The sequence below is a fragment of the Neoarius graeffei genome, chromosome 1 (assembly GCF_027579695.1).
Source record: "Neoarius graeffei isolate fNeoGra1 chromosome 1, fNeoGra1.pri, whole genome shotgun sequence".
Taxonomy (NCBI): domain Eukaryota; kingdom Metazoa; phylum Chordata; class Actinopteri; order Siluriformes; family Ariidae; genus Neoarius; species Neoarius graeffei.
In genome coordinates, this window is record NC_083569.1 from 98,931,331 (window position 1) to 98,948,021 (window position 16,691).

General features: G+C 40.3%; 1 protein-coding gene across 1 annotated transcript in view; it reads left to right on the forward strand.

Moving 5' to 3' along the window:
- The window catches only part of efcab14 (EF-hand calcium binding domain 14), a 46,557-nt gene that overhangs the window by 18,211 nt on the left and 11,655 nt on the right, over positions 1–16,691 (forward strand). The window contains exons 2-7 of the mRNA XM_060913037.1: positions 3,856–4,001; positions 4,118–4,263; positions 10,691–10,789; positions 10,911–11,021; positions 15,408–15,477; positions 15,578–15,703. Of these exons, the coding sequence (XP_060769020.1) occupies positions 3,856–4,001; positions 4,118–4,263; positions 10,691–10,789; positions 10,911–11,021; positions 15,408–15,477; positions 15,578–15,703 (698 nt within the window). The remainder of the gene's footprint in view (positions 1–3,855; positions 4,002–4,117; positions 4,264–10,690; positions 10,790–10,910; positions 11,022–15,407; positions 15,478–15,577; positions 15,704–16,691) is intronic.

Here is a 16,691-nt window from a genome sequence, read left to right on the forward strand (position 1 = left end):
AAACGCGTCCAAATCTTTGCAGTTTGAACATTCTTGGGCCATGAATGCAACATAAATCCACCTTCGGTCGTGTTGCTGCACCGGCCAGCAACACATCTACGTGGCATGGCGATAAATTATCTCAAAACGGAGGATCGGAGTTGCAGTCAGGCCATTATTAAAAAATGTTCTGTTTCCGGTCCACCAGCCGGGTGAGTGACATTTGTGCAGTTGAAATTGTTTTTTTAACGCCAGTTTTTCGACTTTTTTTTTTTTAAGATAATTTTTGGGCTTTTTTCACCTTTATTAGATAGGACAGTGTAGAGACAGGAAATGAGCAGGAGAGAGAGACGGGGAGGGATCGGGAAATGACTTCGGGTCGGAATCGAACCCGGGTCCCCGGATTTATGGTGTGGTGCCTTATCCACCTGAGCCACGACGCCCCCAGGTTTTTCGACATTTTTTTTCAGGTTCGTAAATCTAAAATCGAACTTGACATTTCCGCATTCCGAGGGCTTTCCACTAAGGCTCATACTAGCCAGCCATGACAAATAAGTAGCCAGCCGGGGGGGGAGTAAACACAAAATAAACTCCTGTGCACGCAGTTCCCAGGATTAAATGTATTTTCCACAGACCATTTATTTATTCACTTTACTCAAATACAAAGTAAAATGGCAGTAAATCTTCTTTCTTTTCTTGCGTATTGCATCATGAGGCGTTCCTGGCTTGTAAATCTCTTATTTTCGGTGCATGACACATTCACGCAGCTGAGCATGCTATGAATTAACAACGACAACGGTCTGCAGTGGGGCGACACAATTACACACTCAGCGAACATTTCTCCATTTGTGTATGAAAATACACTCCAACCACTCAGTTTGGGTTCATTTACAACCAACGGTGTCTTTTGATGCCAGCACGTAACTGAACGAGAGAAGACTGGTTTACCGGAGACAAAAGCGTCATCTCTGCTTCTGTTCCCTCCGACACACTACTGCCTCCACCGAGTGCGCGCGCACTCTGAACTGAATCAGCTCTGCGCATGCGCCGTGCGGCACAAAAAAATGTCCGCCACCATGAAGGAAGGAGATCCGGAGTTTTCAGACATTAGCTTAAGTGTGAAATCGCAAAATAGTATTCTAGCGAACAACAAAATAGTAAAGATTCAGAAAAACAAATCATTCAGTGATCATTTTAATAGTGTAATTTCATCCGAACTCGGCCTAACGCTCGATTTAGAACTACAAAAAGTCCGTGTGTCGGACAGTTTAAGTACCTTTGTAAAAGTTTTGCAAATGTTGCAGTCAGCATTTAAAATGCTAACTTAAAGTGCCATTCCACCATTGGATGTATTCTTTGGCATAAAATACAATATATTTTATGACAACATGACTAGACAGAGAAATCTTTTAGCTTCAAAATGATACATCAAACATAATTTTTTGACAACGACAAGTATATTAATTTTGCGACCAACGTCACCTACCCTTTTAATTTCCGCGCGGTAGTGAAACGTGATGTCATTGGCAGGTTCCCCTTCTTGTGTACCACGTGTCGGTCTATTTTTAGACCAGGAAACCCACAAAGTGAGAGAGTCATTTCTCCTCGTATATGGGGGCCAAAAAAATTGCGAAATATTTCGAGTTAATCTTTCAGTTAGCTAGATTTATTGGTATTAGCTAGATTTATTGGTATTATTTTTATCGCGTTCTATCCACCATTGCTGATAATATGTGCCACGTCACGTGGTACACAAGAAGGGGAACCTGCCGATGACATCACGCGCGGAAATTAAAAGGGTAGGTGACTTTGGTCGCAAAATTAATATACTTGTCATTGTCAAAAAATTATGTTTGATATATCATTTTGAAGCTAAAAGATTTCTCTATCCATTTATATATGTTGTCAAAATATATTGTATTTTATGCCAAAGAATACATCCAATGGTGGAATGGCACTTTAAAGTTTTTGTACAAGTTTCAGTTGATTAAACTGTCATTTTATTAAATGTGTCTGCTTTTGGAATAAAGTACTGAATGAAAGAAAAAGCAAACACAGCATTGCGATTTCTTATCCATCCATATATTAAAAAAAAAAAATCCCTCCCTCCGGACTGAATTTTTTTGCTCACCCGGTGGACAGGCAACAGATTTTTTTTTTTTTAAGGATGGCCCCAGCTCTGTGTTTTAGGCCAAGTTTACATTAGACCGTATCTGTCTTGTTTTCTTCGCAGATGCACTGTCCGTTTACATTAAACCGCCGGGAAACGGGAATCCGCCAGGGTCCACGTATTCAATCCAGATCGTGTCAGCTCCGGTGCTGTGTAAACATTGAGAATACGCGGATACGCTGCGCTGAGCTCTAGCTGGCGTCGTCATTGGACAACGTCACTGTGACATCCACCTTCCTGATTCGCTGGCGTTGGTCACGTGACGCGACTGCTGAAAAACGGCGCGGACTTCCGCCTTGTATCACCTTTCATTAAAGAGTATAAAAGTATGAAAATACTGCAAATACTGATGCAAATACTGCCCATTGTGTAGTTATGATTGTCTTTAGGCTTGCCATCCTTCCACTTGTAAGTGGTGAGTGATATGCGCTGGGATCACACACACAGCGGCTCAGTCCCGAATCACCGCTTGTGCGCTTCACTCGCGCGCTCTGTGAGCTGCACAGGGCCGGAGTGCGCACCCTCCAGAGGGCACTCGCTGCTCAGGGCGGAGTGATTTGGAGCGCAGGATGCCTGTGGAGCCGAGTGTATCCGTGTATTGGCGTTGCTGTGTGCACGCGAATCGTGTATTGGTGTTGCTGTGCGCACGCTAATCGTTTTAAAAACGTTAATCTGATGATCCGCTGATACGGTCTAATGTAAACCCCACCTTAGTATAGCGGAAGTGGCGATAAGACCCATAGACTTCCTGCTGTGACGTTATGTATGTCAAGGTCATTCACTCAGACCGCTACCTATATAAATCACTTTAATTGTAAAAATTACTATATTAGATTTATTGTTAACGCTTAAAACTATCTTTTTGCTGCACATCTCCTTTAAGCTCGCCGTTGTGTTTTCTCTTTTCTTTTGTTTTTTTTTGTTTGTTTGTTTTTAAATGGATTATGATTGATTCGGCCACACCTTACTTCATGATTTCTCTCTGTCTCTGATGTTTGTTTAGATTTTTAAAAAAAATGTTTTCAGTCTAATGATGACTCACTTCACTGGTATCGCCAGCTGTTTTGGACTTCATATTGAGAGTTAATAGCAACCGATTTCAAATGCAAGTGCCACACTTGAAATGAGCTCTCGACCTTCTGGAAGTGAAATAATGAGGGGATAACAACTCCGACATGCTGTTATGGACGAATAAAGTAATTATAACTTTATCGTTGTCCAAATAGCTTACCACCTGACTGAATATACACAGAGCAGTAACGATTACACAAAGGGATACCGTACATACTACTGCTGTAGTTACTGATTTATTATTGTCCTATTATACAGGAAGTAAGAGCTTCTTTACTACCAAGAACACACAAACCTCATAGATGGGATCTTTGAACTCCGATTGACTTGCACTTGTGTTTATCAGGTCATGTGACCTTTCAGCGAGAACTAAAAGTACACCGGATGGAATCTAAAACTATTATTTAATCCCCCCCCCCCCCCCCCCCCCCCGCAATTAACATCCTGACTCTTATTATTGTGTTTTTTTTTTTTTAAATAAAGTTGAGCTCATGGTCTGTAAATCCATTTTCCTTGAGGGTGTGTAAACTTTTGCACAGCTCTTGTATGTAATGAAAGAGCGATGTAACTGATGATGGTTTTAAATTTTTTTGTACACGTTTTAAGAGTAAAATTAATGTGTGTGTGTTGTGCAGGGGTTCGGCTCAGTGCTGCTCGGTGTGCTACCCGCTGTGCGTGTTCATCGTCCTGGCCGCGTGTCTCATGGCGTGTGCCGGACTCATATGGATGCAGATTGCACTTAAAGAAGATTTGGATTCGCTGAAGGAGAAACTGCGCACCAGTGCGTTCCATGTTGTTGTTTTTTTTTTCCTTCAAGATATAAAACCGTTATTTTGACACCATTAGTTCAAAGTGCTCCTTGTGAACCTTTCCCGTTTTTCATGCTCGTGTTAACAGTGGAGTCGAGTCAGAAGGCTTCTTCACACGAACTACCGAAGCTGAGCGAGGATCTCAAGGCCAAACAGAAGATGCTGGAGGACCTCGAGACCGGAGATAAAGGCTTAAATAAACTATGGGCCAATCTTACAGATATTAACATGAAGGTACGTTTAAGCACCAGAGTTACAATGAGCCACAGCGTTGAGTGTGATGTCACGGGATGGCGATGTCGTTCATGTTAATAGTGTCTAATCGAACTGATTTTCTCCGCGCTCTAATGCGTACGATCATATTACGCTGCTTCTGTGAAGCGCATGCTCATGCATAATTTACTGCTCCACCCCATGTTTCAGTTCCACTCTGTTTCCTCTTAATGGCTCAGGTTCGTTAATCTGAGTGAATTTGTGACAAATGTGGACACATGGATGCACAGCACGTAATCTGAACCGAATGTGTGTGTACATGGCGTGCAGCGTCAGCTGGACCGTAACATCAAGTTTAACCCTGAAGACCCACAGGGTCCTGATTAAACGCCTCAGCTGAACACTAAATCCAGAAAAAAAGTGTTATATGGAGCTGTGATTCCAGCAACGACAGCAGGAGACTGACTCCAGAAATTTTATAATGTAAAGTTATGATTCAGTGAAATGGCAAATCTGTACGAGTTCAGATTGTAATCCTGTACAGAAAGACCACTGAATCTGATACGGTTTTGATTCATAAGGCAATGATTCAGTATTTGATTCGACCACTGAATCTGATACGGTTTTGATTCATAAGGCAATGATTCAGTATGTGATTCGACCACTGAATCTGATACGCTTTTGATTCATAAGGCAATGATTCAGTATTTGATTCGACCACTGAATCTGATACGGTTTTGATTCATAAGGCAATGATTCAGTATTTGATTCGACCACTGAATCTGATACGGTTTTGATTCATAAGGCAATGATTCAGTATTTGATTCGACCACTGAACCTGATACGATTTTGATTCATCAGGAAACAATTCGATATTTGATTCTCCCACTGAACCTGACACGATTTTGATTCATAAGGCAGTGATTCAATATTTGATTCGACCACTGAATTTGATATAATACAATTTTGATTCATCCGGAAACGATTCAATATTTGACTCTCCCACTGAATCTGATACGATTTTGATTCATCGGGAAACGATTCAATATTTGACTCTCCCACTGAATCTGATACAATTTTGATTCATCAGGAAACGATGCAATATTTGACTCTCCCACTGAATCTGATACGATTTTGATTCATCGGGAAACGATTCAATATTTGACTCTCCCACTGAATCTGATACAATTTTGATTCATCAGGAAACGATGCAATATTTGACTCTCCCACTGAATCTGATACGCTTTTGATTCTTAAGGCGACAATTCAATATTTGACTCTCCCACTGAACCTGATACGATTTTGATTCATCAGGAAACGATTCAGTGTTTGACTCTCACTGAATCTGATACAATTTTGATTCTTAAGGCGACAATTCGACATTTGACTCTCCCACTGAATCTGATACGATTTTGATTCATCAGTAAACGATTCGATATTTGACTCTCCCACTGTATCTAATACGGTTTTGATTCATAAGGCAATGATTCAATATTTGATTGGACCACTGAATCTGATACGGTTTTGAGTCAAAAGGCAATGATTCAATATTTGATTCGACCACTGAATCTGATACGGTTTTGATTCAAAAGGCAATGTTTCAATATTTGATTCGACCACTGAATCTGATACGGTTTTGATTCATAAGGCAATGATTCGATATTTGACTCTCCCACTGAATCTAATACGATTTTGATTCATAAGGCAGTGATTCAATATTTGATTCGACCACTGAATCTGATATAATACAATTTTGATTCATCAGGAAACGATTCAATATTTGACTCTCCCACTGAATCTGATACGGTTTTGATTCATAAGGCAATGATTCAATATTTGATTCGACCAATGAATCTGATACGATTTTGATTCATCAGGAAACTATTCGATATTTGACTCTCCCACTGAACCTGATACGATTTTGATTCATCAGGGAACGATTCAATATTTGACTCTCCCACTGAATCTGATACGCTTTTGATTCTTAAGGCGACAATTCGATATTTGACTCTCCCACTGAATCTGATACGATTTTGATTCATCAGGAAACAATTCGATATTTGACTCTCCCACTGAATCTGATACGATTTTGATTCATCAGGAAATTATTCAATATTTGATTCGACCACTGAATCTGATACGGTTTTGATTCATAAGGCAATGATTCAATATTTAATTCGACCACTGAATCTGATACGGTTTTGATTCATAAGGCAATGATTCAATATTTGATTCGACCACTGAATCTGATACGGTTTTGATTCATAAGGCAATGATTCAATATTTGATTCGACCACTGAACCTGATACGATTTTGATTCATCAGGAAACGATTCGATATTTGACTCTCCCACTGAATCTAATACAATTTTGATTCATAAGGCAATGATTCAATATTTGATTCGACCACTGAATCTGATATAATACAATTTTGATTTATCAGGAAAGGATTTAATATTTGACTCTCCCACTGAATCTGATACGGTTTTGATTCATAAGGCAATGATTCAATATTTGATTCGACCACTGAATCTGATACAATGTTGATTCATCAGGAAACGATTCAATATTTGACTCTCCCACTGAATCTGATACGATTTTGATTCATCAGGAAATTATTCAACATTTGACTCTCCCACTGAACCTGATACGATTTTGATTCTTAAGGCGACGATTCAATATTTGACTCTCCCACTGAACCTGATACGATTTTGATTCATCAGGAAACGATTTGATATTTGACTCTCCCACTGAACCTGATACGATTTTGATTCATCAGGGAACGATTCAATATTTGACTCTCCCACTGAATCTGATACGCTTTTGATTCTTAAGGCGACAATTCGATATTTGACTCTCCCACTGAATCTGATACGATTTTGATTCATCAGGAAACAATTCGATATTTGACTCTCCCACTGAATCTGATACGATTTTGATTCATCAGGAAATTATTCAATATTTGATTCGACCACTGAATCTGATACGGTTTTGATTCATAAGGCAATGATTCAATATTTAATTCGACCACTGAATCTGATACGGTTTTGATTCATAAGGCAATGATTCAATATTTGATTCGACCACTGAACCTGATACGATTTTGATTCATCAGGAAACGATTCGATATTTGACTCTCCCACTGTATCTAATACGGTTTTGATTCATAAGGCAATGATTCAATATTTGATTCGACCACTGAATCTGATACGGTTTTGATTCATAAGGCAATGATTCAATATTTAATTCGACCACTGAATCTGATACGGTTTTGATTCATAAGGCAATGATTCAATATTTGATTCGACCACTGAATCTGATACGGTTTTGATTCATAAGGCAATGATTCAATATTTGATTCGACCACTGAACCTGATACGATTTTGATTCATCAGGAAACGATTCGATATTTGACTCTCCCACTGAATCTAATACAATTTTGATTCATAAGGCAATGATTCAATATTTGATTCGACCACTGAATCTGATATAATACAATTTTGATTTATCAGGAAAGGATTTAATATTTGACTCTCCCACTGAATCTGATACGGTTTTGATTCATAAGGCAATGATTCAATATTTGATTCGACCACTGAATCTGATACAATGTTGATTCATCAGGAAACGATTCAATATTTGACTCTCCCACTGAATCTGATACGATTTTGATTCATCAGGAAATTATTCAACATTTGACTCTCCCACTGAACCTGATACGATTTTGATTCTTAAGGCGACGATTCAATATTTGACTCTCCCACTGAACCTGATACGATTTTGATTCATCAGGAAACGATTTGATATTTGACACTCTCACTGAATCTGATACAATTTTTATTCTTAAGGCGACAATTCAATATTTGACTCTCCCACTGAATCTGATACGATTTTGATTCATCAGGAAATTATTCAGCATTTGACTCTCCCACTGAACCTGGTACGATTTTGATTCTTAAGGCGATGATTCAATATTTGACTCAACCACTGAATCTGATACAATTTTGATTCATCAGGAAATGATTCGATATTTGAGACTCCCACTGAATCTAATACGCTTTTGATTCTTAAGGTGACAATTCAGTATTTGACTCTCCCACTGAGCCTGACATGATTTTGATTCATCAGGAAATGATTCAATATTTGACTGTCCCACTGAATCTAATACAATTTTGATTCTTAAGGCGACAATTCAATATTTGACTCTCCCACTGAACCTGATACGCTTTTGATTCTTAAAGTGCACATCACGGGTAAATTCAGGAGCAAGATCAATGTGATTCTCCTATTTTATATTAAACTTTGGTCAAATATCTGTCACATTTTGCGCAATTTTTTTTACCTTGCGCAATACCAGAAAAATTCAGTTGAAATACCATTTGAGGTGAATTGGTCCACCTATGAAAAAACTTGCCATTTGGATTTCCCGGCAAGCATTGATTTTCGTGACATCGCGTGCGGGACGCCTCCTTCTGAATCCTACGTCAGCGCCAGTTTGTTTGAGAAAACGACCGTATTATTTACATCCCCGGTGTTGTTTCCATCGTCTTCACTACTTGAATCATCATCAAATCCAAACAGATGAAGCCCCAATTCTAACATCTCATTATATTCTTCATCCAAAGGTGAAGTAACATTGCGCTCAGCTGACAAGTCCATATTTCAATGCAAAATCGCTAGCTGCTAAACTTGGTCTACACAGGCTGTGCACTGAAACCGTGCAAGCTGGCACTTCCGCAGGTGACGTCACGAATCTGGCTCCAGACTCCCTTGGGATTTTTCCAGACACATTTTATTTTTTTCTGCTGTAGACATAAAGCCTTGTGCAAAATTACCCTTCTGAACGAGTGTGTAAAGGGACATTTTTTCATATAAAAAAAAAAAGAAAGAAATTGGTCCAGGATATGCACTTTAAGGCGACGATTCAATATTTATTTGACTCTCCCACTGAACCTGATATGATGATTTTGGTTCTTAAGGCGACGATTCAATATGTGACTCAACCACTGAATCTCATTTGAAATGATTTTGATTAAGGCAATGATTCAGTATTTGACTCTCCCACTGAATCTGATGCGATTTTGATTCTTAAGGTGACAATTCAATATTTGACTCTCCCACTGAATCTGATTTGAAATGATTTCGATTCATAAGGCAATGATTCAGTATTTGACTCAACCACTGAATCTGATACGATTTTGATTCATCAGGAAATGATTCAATATTTGACTCTCCCACTGAATCTGATTTGAAATGATTTCAATTCATAAGGCAATGATTCAGTATTTGACTCAACCACTGAATCTGATACGATTTTGATTCATCAGGAAATGATTCAATATTTGACTCTCCCACTGAATCTGATACGATTTTGATTCTTAAGGTGACGATTCAATATTTGACTGTCCCACTGAATCTGATTTGAAATGATTTTGATTCATAAGGCAATGATTCAGTATTTGACTCAACCACTGAATCTAATATGATTTTGATTCATCAGGAAATGATTCAATATTTGACTCAACCACTGAATCTGATACGATTTTGATTCATCAGGAAATGATTCAATATTTGACACTCACACTGAATCTGATTACGATTTTGATTCATCTCATCTCATTATCTCTAGCCGCTTTATCCTTCTACAGGGTCGCAGGCAAGCTGGAGCCTATCCCAGCTGACTACGGGCGAAAGGCGGGGTACACCCTGGACAAGTCGCCAGGTCATCACAGGGCTGACACATAGACACAGACAACCATTCACACTCACATTCACACCTACGCTCAATTTAGAGTCACCAGTCAACCTAACCTGCATGTCTTTGGACTGTGGGGGAAACCGGAGCACCCGGAGGAAACCCATGCGGACACGGGGAGAACATGCAAACTCCGCACAGAAAGGCCCTCGCCGGCCCCGGGGCTCGAACCCAGGACCTTCTTGCTGTGAGGCGACAGCGCTAACCACTACACCACCGTGCCGCCCCTTGATTCATCAGGAAATTATTCAATATTTGACACTCACACTGAATCTGATACGGTTTTCATCCTTAAGGCAACGATTCAATATTTGACTCTCCCACTGAATCTGATATGAAGTGATTTTGACTCTTAAGGCAGTGATTCGATGTTTGTCGATCAGTGTGTTGTTCCTAGTCGTCTGATGTGTACAGTACACTCCTCTTCTCAACCCGAACAACTCTCCGTACTCAGCAATATTAGTTCTGACAGGTAACCTTGTTTCCTGTCAGTAAAATAGGTTTAAGGCTTTCTGACTACTTCACGCTTTAGTGTTTAGTGTGAAAGGCCCAGAATACAGTGTAGAATCTGTGCATTACCATGATCAGTAATTGACAGCAACACTGGTGTGTGTGTGTGAAATGTCCGTCTCTGTTCGAGCGAACTTTGAGTCTCAGTGCTGTGTTTAAAGAAGAACCTTTTCTCTCCCTATAGATCAGCAATCTGGACTCTGCTGTGAACCATCTGAAGGTGAACATTAAATCAGCGTCAGGTTTAATCACTCTCCCAACAACTGTCGAGGAGCTCCAGAAGGTACAAACCTGCTCAGAGACACTCACTCACTCATCGATGTTTTTGTGCTGATAAAAACTGTTATCTGATGTGTTTTAATGATTTTGTGTGTGTGTGTGTGTGTGTTTTCTTTTCTCGACAGAGTGTTGCCACAATAGGAAGCACTCTTACTAGTGTTCAACACGATGTAAAGATGATAGAGATTTTTATCGAGGACCAGAAGAAAGGAGAAAACAAACAGAAGAGTGAAACGGTACCAAAGATTTTTGGTGTTTCTCCGACAGCGCTGATGAAGTCTTAATTCTGATTAGGGTTGGGAAGTGTTGATGAATGAATTAATAAAGAAGGAATCAAGAAATAAAACACTTCAGGACATGCTGTGATGGGGGAAATCATCAACTTTACATTGGGTTGCATTCACATTGTTGATTGTTGGTTGATTTTTTTTTTTTTTTAAACACAGCACATTCGGTGAAGTAAAACTGTTTTGAATTTTGACAAACTTGGCATTGTTTCTCAACTTTTTGCCCAGAGTGAGTGAATAACTACTTTTTAAATTTCTGTAATCACTGATAATTAATATATGTTTTTATCCCCTGCTGGCTGAAAGGCCAGGAAGGGGGATTATATGTCATGGCGATGTCCATCCGTCTGTCTGTCCGTCCCGGGAAGGGTGCTCACCTTCTGAAATCAACTCCTGTCACAATTTTTGGAGGAATTTCACGAAGCTTGGCAGGATTCTTTGTTATATGTCGGTAATGCGCATATTGCAATTTCATTCAGTTCAGTCGCATTTTCCCAGAGTTACAGCCCTTGATTAACAAAATTATACTTTTGACAATTTCATGAGTGTTTTCCTTCTGAAATCAACTCCTCTCACAACTTGTGGAGGAATTTCACCAAACTTGGTAAAAGGACTTGTTATATGTTGGTAGTACACACATTGTTATTTCGTAAAATTTGGTCACATTTTCCCAGAGTTATAGCTCTTGATTAACAACCTTTTACTTTGACAATTTCATGAAGGTGTGCTCGCCTTCTGACAACTCCTCTCACAATTTTTGGACGAATTTCTCAAAGCTTGGCAAAAGGCCTTGTTATATGACGGTAATACGCATATTGCGATTTAATTTAGTTTGTGAAAATTTTCCCCAGAGTTTTGAGCCTTGATTAAATAAGTTGTACTTTGAGAATTTCATGATGGTGTACGTTCTTCTGAAATCAGCTCCTCTTACAATTTGTGGAGGAATTTCACCAAACTTGGCAAAAGGCTTTGTTATATGACAGTTATACTCTTATTGAAATTTTGTTTGATTTGGGCAAATTTTCCCCAGAGTTATGCCCTTGATTATTAACAAACTTGTACTTTGGCAATTTCATCAAGGTGTGCTTGCTTTCTGAAATCAACTCCTCTCACAATTTTTGGAGGAATTTCACGAAACTTGGCAGGGTTCTTTGTTATATGTCGGTAACACGCATATTGCAGTTTCGTTCAATTCAGTCGCATTTTACCAGAGCTATGGCCGAGTTCACAGCAGGGGATGTTGTGGTCTCGGAGCGCTCTTTTTAGCTCATCTGCATGGATTAAAGTTTTCCGTCGCTACGACGGATTTCCGTCAACTGGGAGCGCTAAAGGTCAATAATGAGATTGATGCAGATCCGAGGAAAAAAAAAGGGAGGGGGGGTTGGCCCATAGGTCTGACACCGATGTGATTTAGAACTTCACCAAGCTGCTGTGATTGCCTGTTGTTGAACCCTTTCTTGTGCTATGTTTGAGTATATGTAAAGGAATAAGTTGTTGCGCTAGATAGGCATAAATAAGTAAATACAGCCTCCGCTACTGTCTAGTCCCGGGGAGGCTCGGCGTAGGCCACCGATGAAACTATTTGGCTGTCCTGCTACTAGGCAACTAGGTTACTTGTCTACTACTAATACTAGGCCTTTTGTAGTAGTAGTAATAATGATATTTGCCTATTGAAAGGTGATCAGGTGAAAAAGTTGAAGACGCAGCAAGACCTATGCTATTAAGCCTTTTGTAGGTTAAACAGGCTTCGGCAGACAATGTTCTGGAAAGGCTGTGTTTTTCTTTGGTTTGATTAGCCTACGATTTAATCTTTAAACATTATGGTTTCAGCAGTTCACTTAAACATTGGAGGCTGCAGAGTCGGGCTGCAAGATTTCCCAACACTTGTTTAAGATGACAAACTTCATAGTAAGGAGAAAATAATTCCACAGTATTTAGTGCCTCGTCAGTCTCAAAAATTATAATAGTGAAGGACCAACGCGAATCAAGTCCCAAAAAAACATCTCGTAGGCCTATATTTTACATTTTCAAAAAAGTCTGGAATTGAAAGTCAGTCAGAGTGTAATGAAGTGTCTCATTCACTAAGCACAAAAGGTCGGAAAACAGTGCAGAAAACAGCTATTGCTTAAATAGGCTACTAATGTTTTACATTAGTAATTTAATGTATGTGACAAATAAATTAATAGATTAAATAGATAAAGAAGCGAATACTCCGAAGCTCAAAATTCAGTAAAGTGGCTCCGGTGTCGCAAGTGCACAAGAACAGTTATTTGAAAGTTAACGTAATGAATTTGTGCGTGCGCGTGCGATTTCATGAAGAACCGGGACAATTGGCATTCGGTGAAAGATTCACACCTATGACTCATTATATTCGCGCGTGCCCTCTCGCCCACTGCTGCTTCGTTTTCCCGATTTACACGCGTGTCTGAAGATGGAGTTTTCAGAAATCTCCACTCTGCCCAGAGTTTGCAAAAGTAGCTGTTTTCAGTGACTGAAACCTCCGTATAGGTGTGAATGATAGGTGCAACCGAATAAATAAATATGCATCTTTTTTTTATCCGGCTACATGTAGGCTATCACTGCGCAAAGCCTCTAATGTTGAAATGGTAGTAATATTTGTTAAAATAATAGTAGGCTAATTTCCACAATAATTGGTAAAATGGCACAAGGGATGTGATGGGGGGATGGCCGTTTTATAAGGGGGATGATTTGAGATTTTTATTTCAGAAGGGGGATGCCTCCCCCACATCCCCCCCTCAACTCGAGTACTGCGTATAAGGCCATATTTCACCGGACATAGGCCCTTCGATTTCCATCACTAGAGCGCGTCAAATTACTTTCGGTTTTGCCAGCATGGACGCGCTTCTTTTAAATGAAGGCACAGATGTGTCAGACATCGACAAACCGGTAAAGAATAAGTGGAGATGGGCTTGGCTAAATGAAATGGGCGATAATGGCAAGCCTTTAGTTCATGGTGCAAAAAGATGAAAATGGCAGGTGTGTGCTTTTGTGTAGTTTGCCATAAAAAAAAAAAGTCTATGGAAGCAATGGCAAAAAACTAGATGCCTTTGGCTTCACTGCGAAGAAGCAGAAAAAGTGAACTTTCACTTTACTTTTCTTGTTTCCTGGTTTTATGTCAACAGATTTTTTTATTTTTCTTTCTGTTCCACTCTTTTGAAAGCATGGTTCAAGTTCGACTGCACTTGCACTTTTCTCTGAACCACTGTTGTGCATTACTAAAGTATTGTTGAAATAAATTTGCACTTTGCGCTGGAAACTTGATGTTTCATCATTTATAGCCAGTAATTACAATGGTAAAGTCTTGCCTTAGCTTTAGTCATTGTTAAAATTATGTAAATGTACTATAAGTAGGGGCCGAGGGGATAATGGACAACATGGCGTTTAAAATTTGACGCATCGCTGACGTGGTAGGGGCCAACGACATGGAGCTTTTTTTTTTTTTTTTCAGTCAGATGATTTTTTTTTTTTTTGCTTTAATCCATGCATCTGTCCATAAGGCCGATGAGCTGTTGCCCGTCCATCGTCCACAATTCGGTTAAATCGTATCTCCTCCATCAGTTCTCCACGGATTTCCATTCCGATTGTTTGAAGGAACTCCTCACTCCACACACAACTTGATTGTTGTTTTGTCAAATTTTTTGCTAACTAGTAAGCAAATTAGGCCAAATTAACGCATTTTCCAGGCCTTTCACTAGAATTGTATCTCCTCTCTGATTTCTCATGCGAATTCAGTTCTGACTGACGTTTTGGGTCGAGCTTCCCTTGAGGAACAAAACTTGGCCGTTTGTTGTTTTTCCAACTTTGTTTATTTTCAGTTAAATCGTATCTCCTCCCGCAGGTCTCAATGGATTTCAGTTCTGATTGTTTTATTTGAAAGAACTCGACCTTCTGCATACAACTTGGTCATTGTATTGTCAATTTTTTGCTAACAAATTAGTAATTAGGTCAACTTCACGGATTTCCTTCTGACTAGAATTGTATCTCCTCTCTCGTTTCTCATGCGACTTCAGTTCATTTTGGGCCGATCTTCTCTCAGGGAACAAAATTGAGTCCTTTTGTTGTTGTTTTTTCCTGTTGTAAACATTTTGTCGTGGAGGTTGGTCCTCTCTCGCATTGTCACATTGCAGTTCTGTTTGATGTTATGGTTGTTTTTTGATTTGATGGAATCATCCATACAGTGAAGCATGGTGGTGGTAGCATGATGTCGTGGGGATGCAGGCCAGATGAGCTGCTACGTCCTTGAAGTTCTGGTTGTAAAGATTAGTTGTTGTAAAGACTGTATGTAACAGTTGGTTTTATTATATTTGTATTTAGGACTCTTCACTGACTGTGGCTCAGAAGGACAGCAGCAGGACCGTGACTGAAAGAACAGTAGATGACAGCAGTATGAATCTTTTATTTTTCCCCCCATTGACTGTTTTTAATTATTCTTCTCATTGCCAGTCTGTAAAATCTCACATGTCATCTTTTCATGTTCCCTAAAGGCTCCACGATGTCCTCGAGTCCCATCGGCTCTCGCCATCGGCGCTTTCTCAGTAAGAACCTCTCCAAAAGAGAGAAGGCAGCTACGCCGCAGACTCTCACATTCCCTGGAGTCAGTTCTGCTGAAGGTATTGCGATTTGATTTCTGATTGAGTTTTAGAGTTACGCATTCCAAGCATTGGGCAAAAGTATGTGGACACCTGACCATCACGCCCAGGTGTTGCTGTTATGAGGGACTTCACTGTTCTCGGAAGGCTTTCCACTCGATTTTGGGGCGTGGCTATAAGGATTTGTATGAGATCAGGTACTGATGTGTGAGGAGGTCTGGGGTGCAGTTGGTTTGTTTGTTTGTTTCAGTTCATCCCCAAGGACACTCGGGTTCTTCCACTCCAGTCTTGAAACCATGTCTTCATGCTGGAACAGGTTTGGGCCTCATATGGCCCTTTTCCACTACCCTTTTTCAGCTCACTTCAGCTCGCTTCAGCTCACTTCAGCCCGACACGGCTCACGTTTCGACTACCAAAAACCAGCACGACTCAGCTCGTTTCAGCCCTGCTTAGCCCCTAAAACTCGCACCGTTTTGGAGTGGGGCTGAAGCGAGCCAAAGCGAGCCGAGTGAGGCTGGGGGCGTGAGCAGACACTCCCCTGTGCACTGATTGGTGAGGAGGAGTGTCCTCACATGCCCACACACGCCCCGCGAGCACGCTGGGATCTGTAAACACCGCAAACCCGGAAGAAGAATAATTACGAGAATTTCTGAAGCCTTATGCGCCTCGCCTCATCTATACGCTCTTGCCAGTATCTGTTGGCGTTGTCGGTGACAACAAGCCACAGCACCAAGACCAGCAACACTAACGACTCCATGTCCTCCATGTTTATTGTTTACTATCCAGGTCGTGAGACTACCGCTTAAAAGATCACTGATGTCACTGTTTGCGCTGCTTAACGACATCACCTGACGTCCACCCACTTCCAGCCAGCACGGTTCAGCGCGGTTGTAGTCGAAATGCAACTCCAACAGCCCCACTCAGCTCGACTCAGCCCAACTCAGCACGGCACGGCTCAGCCCGACTCAGCCGCGTTTGTAGTGGAAAAGCGGCATAATTTCTAACCTTC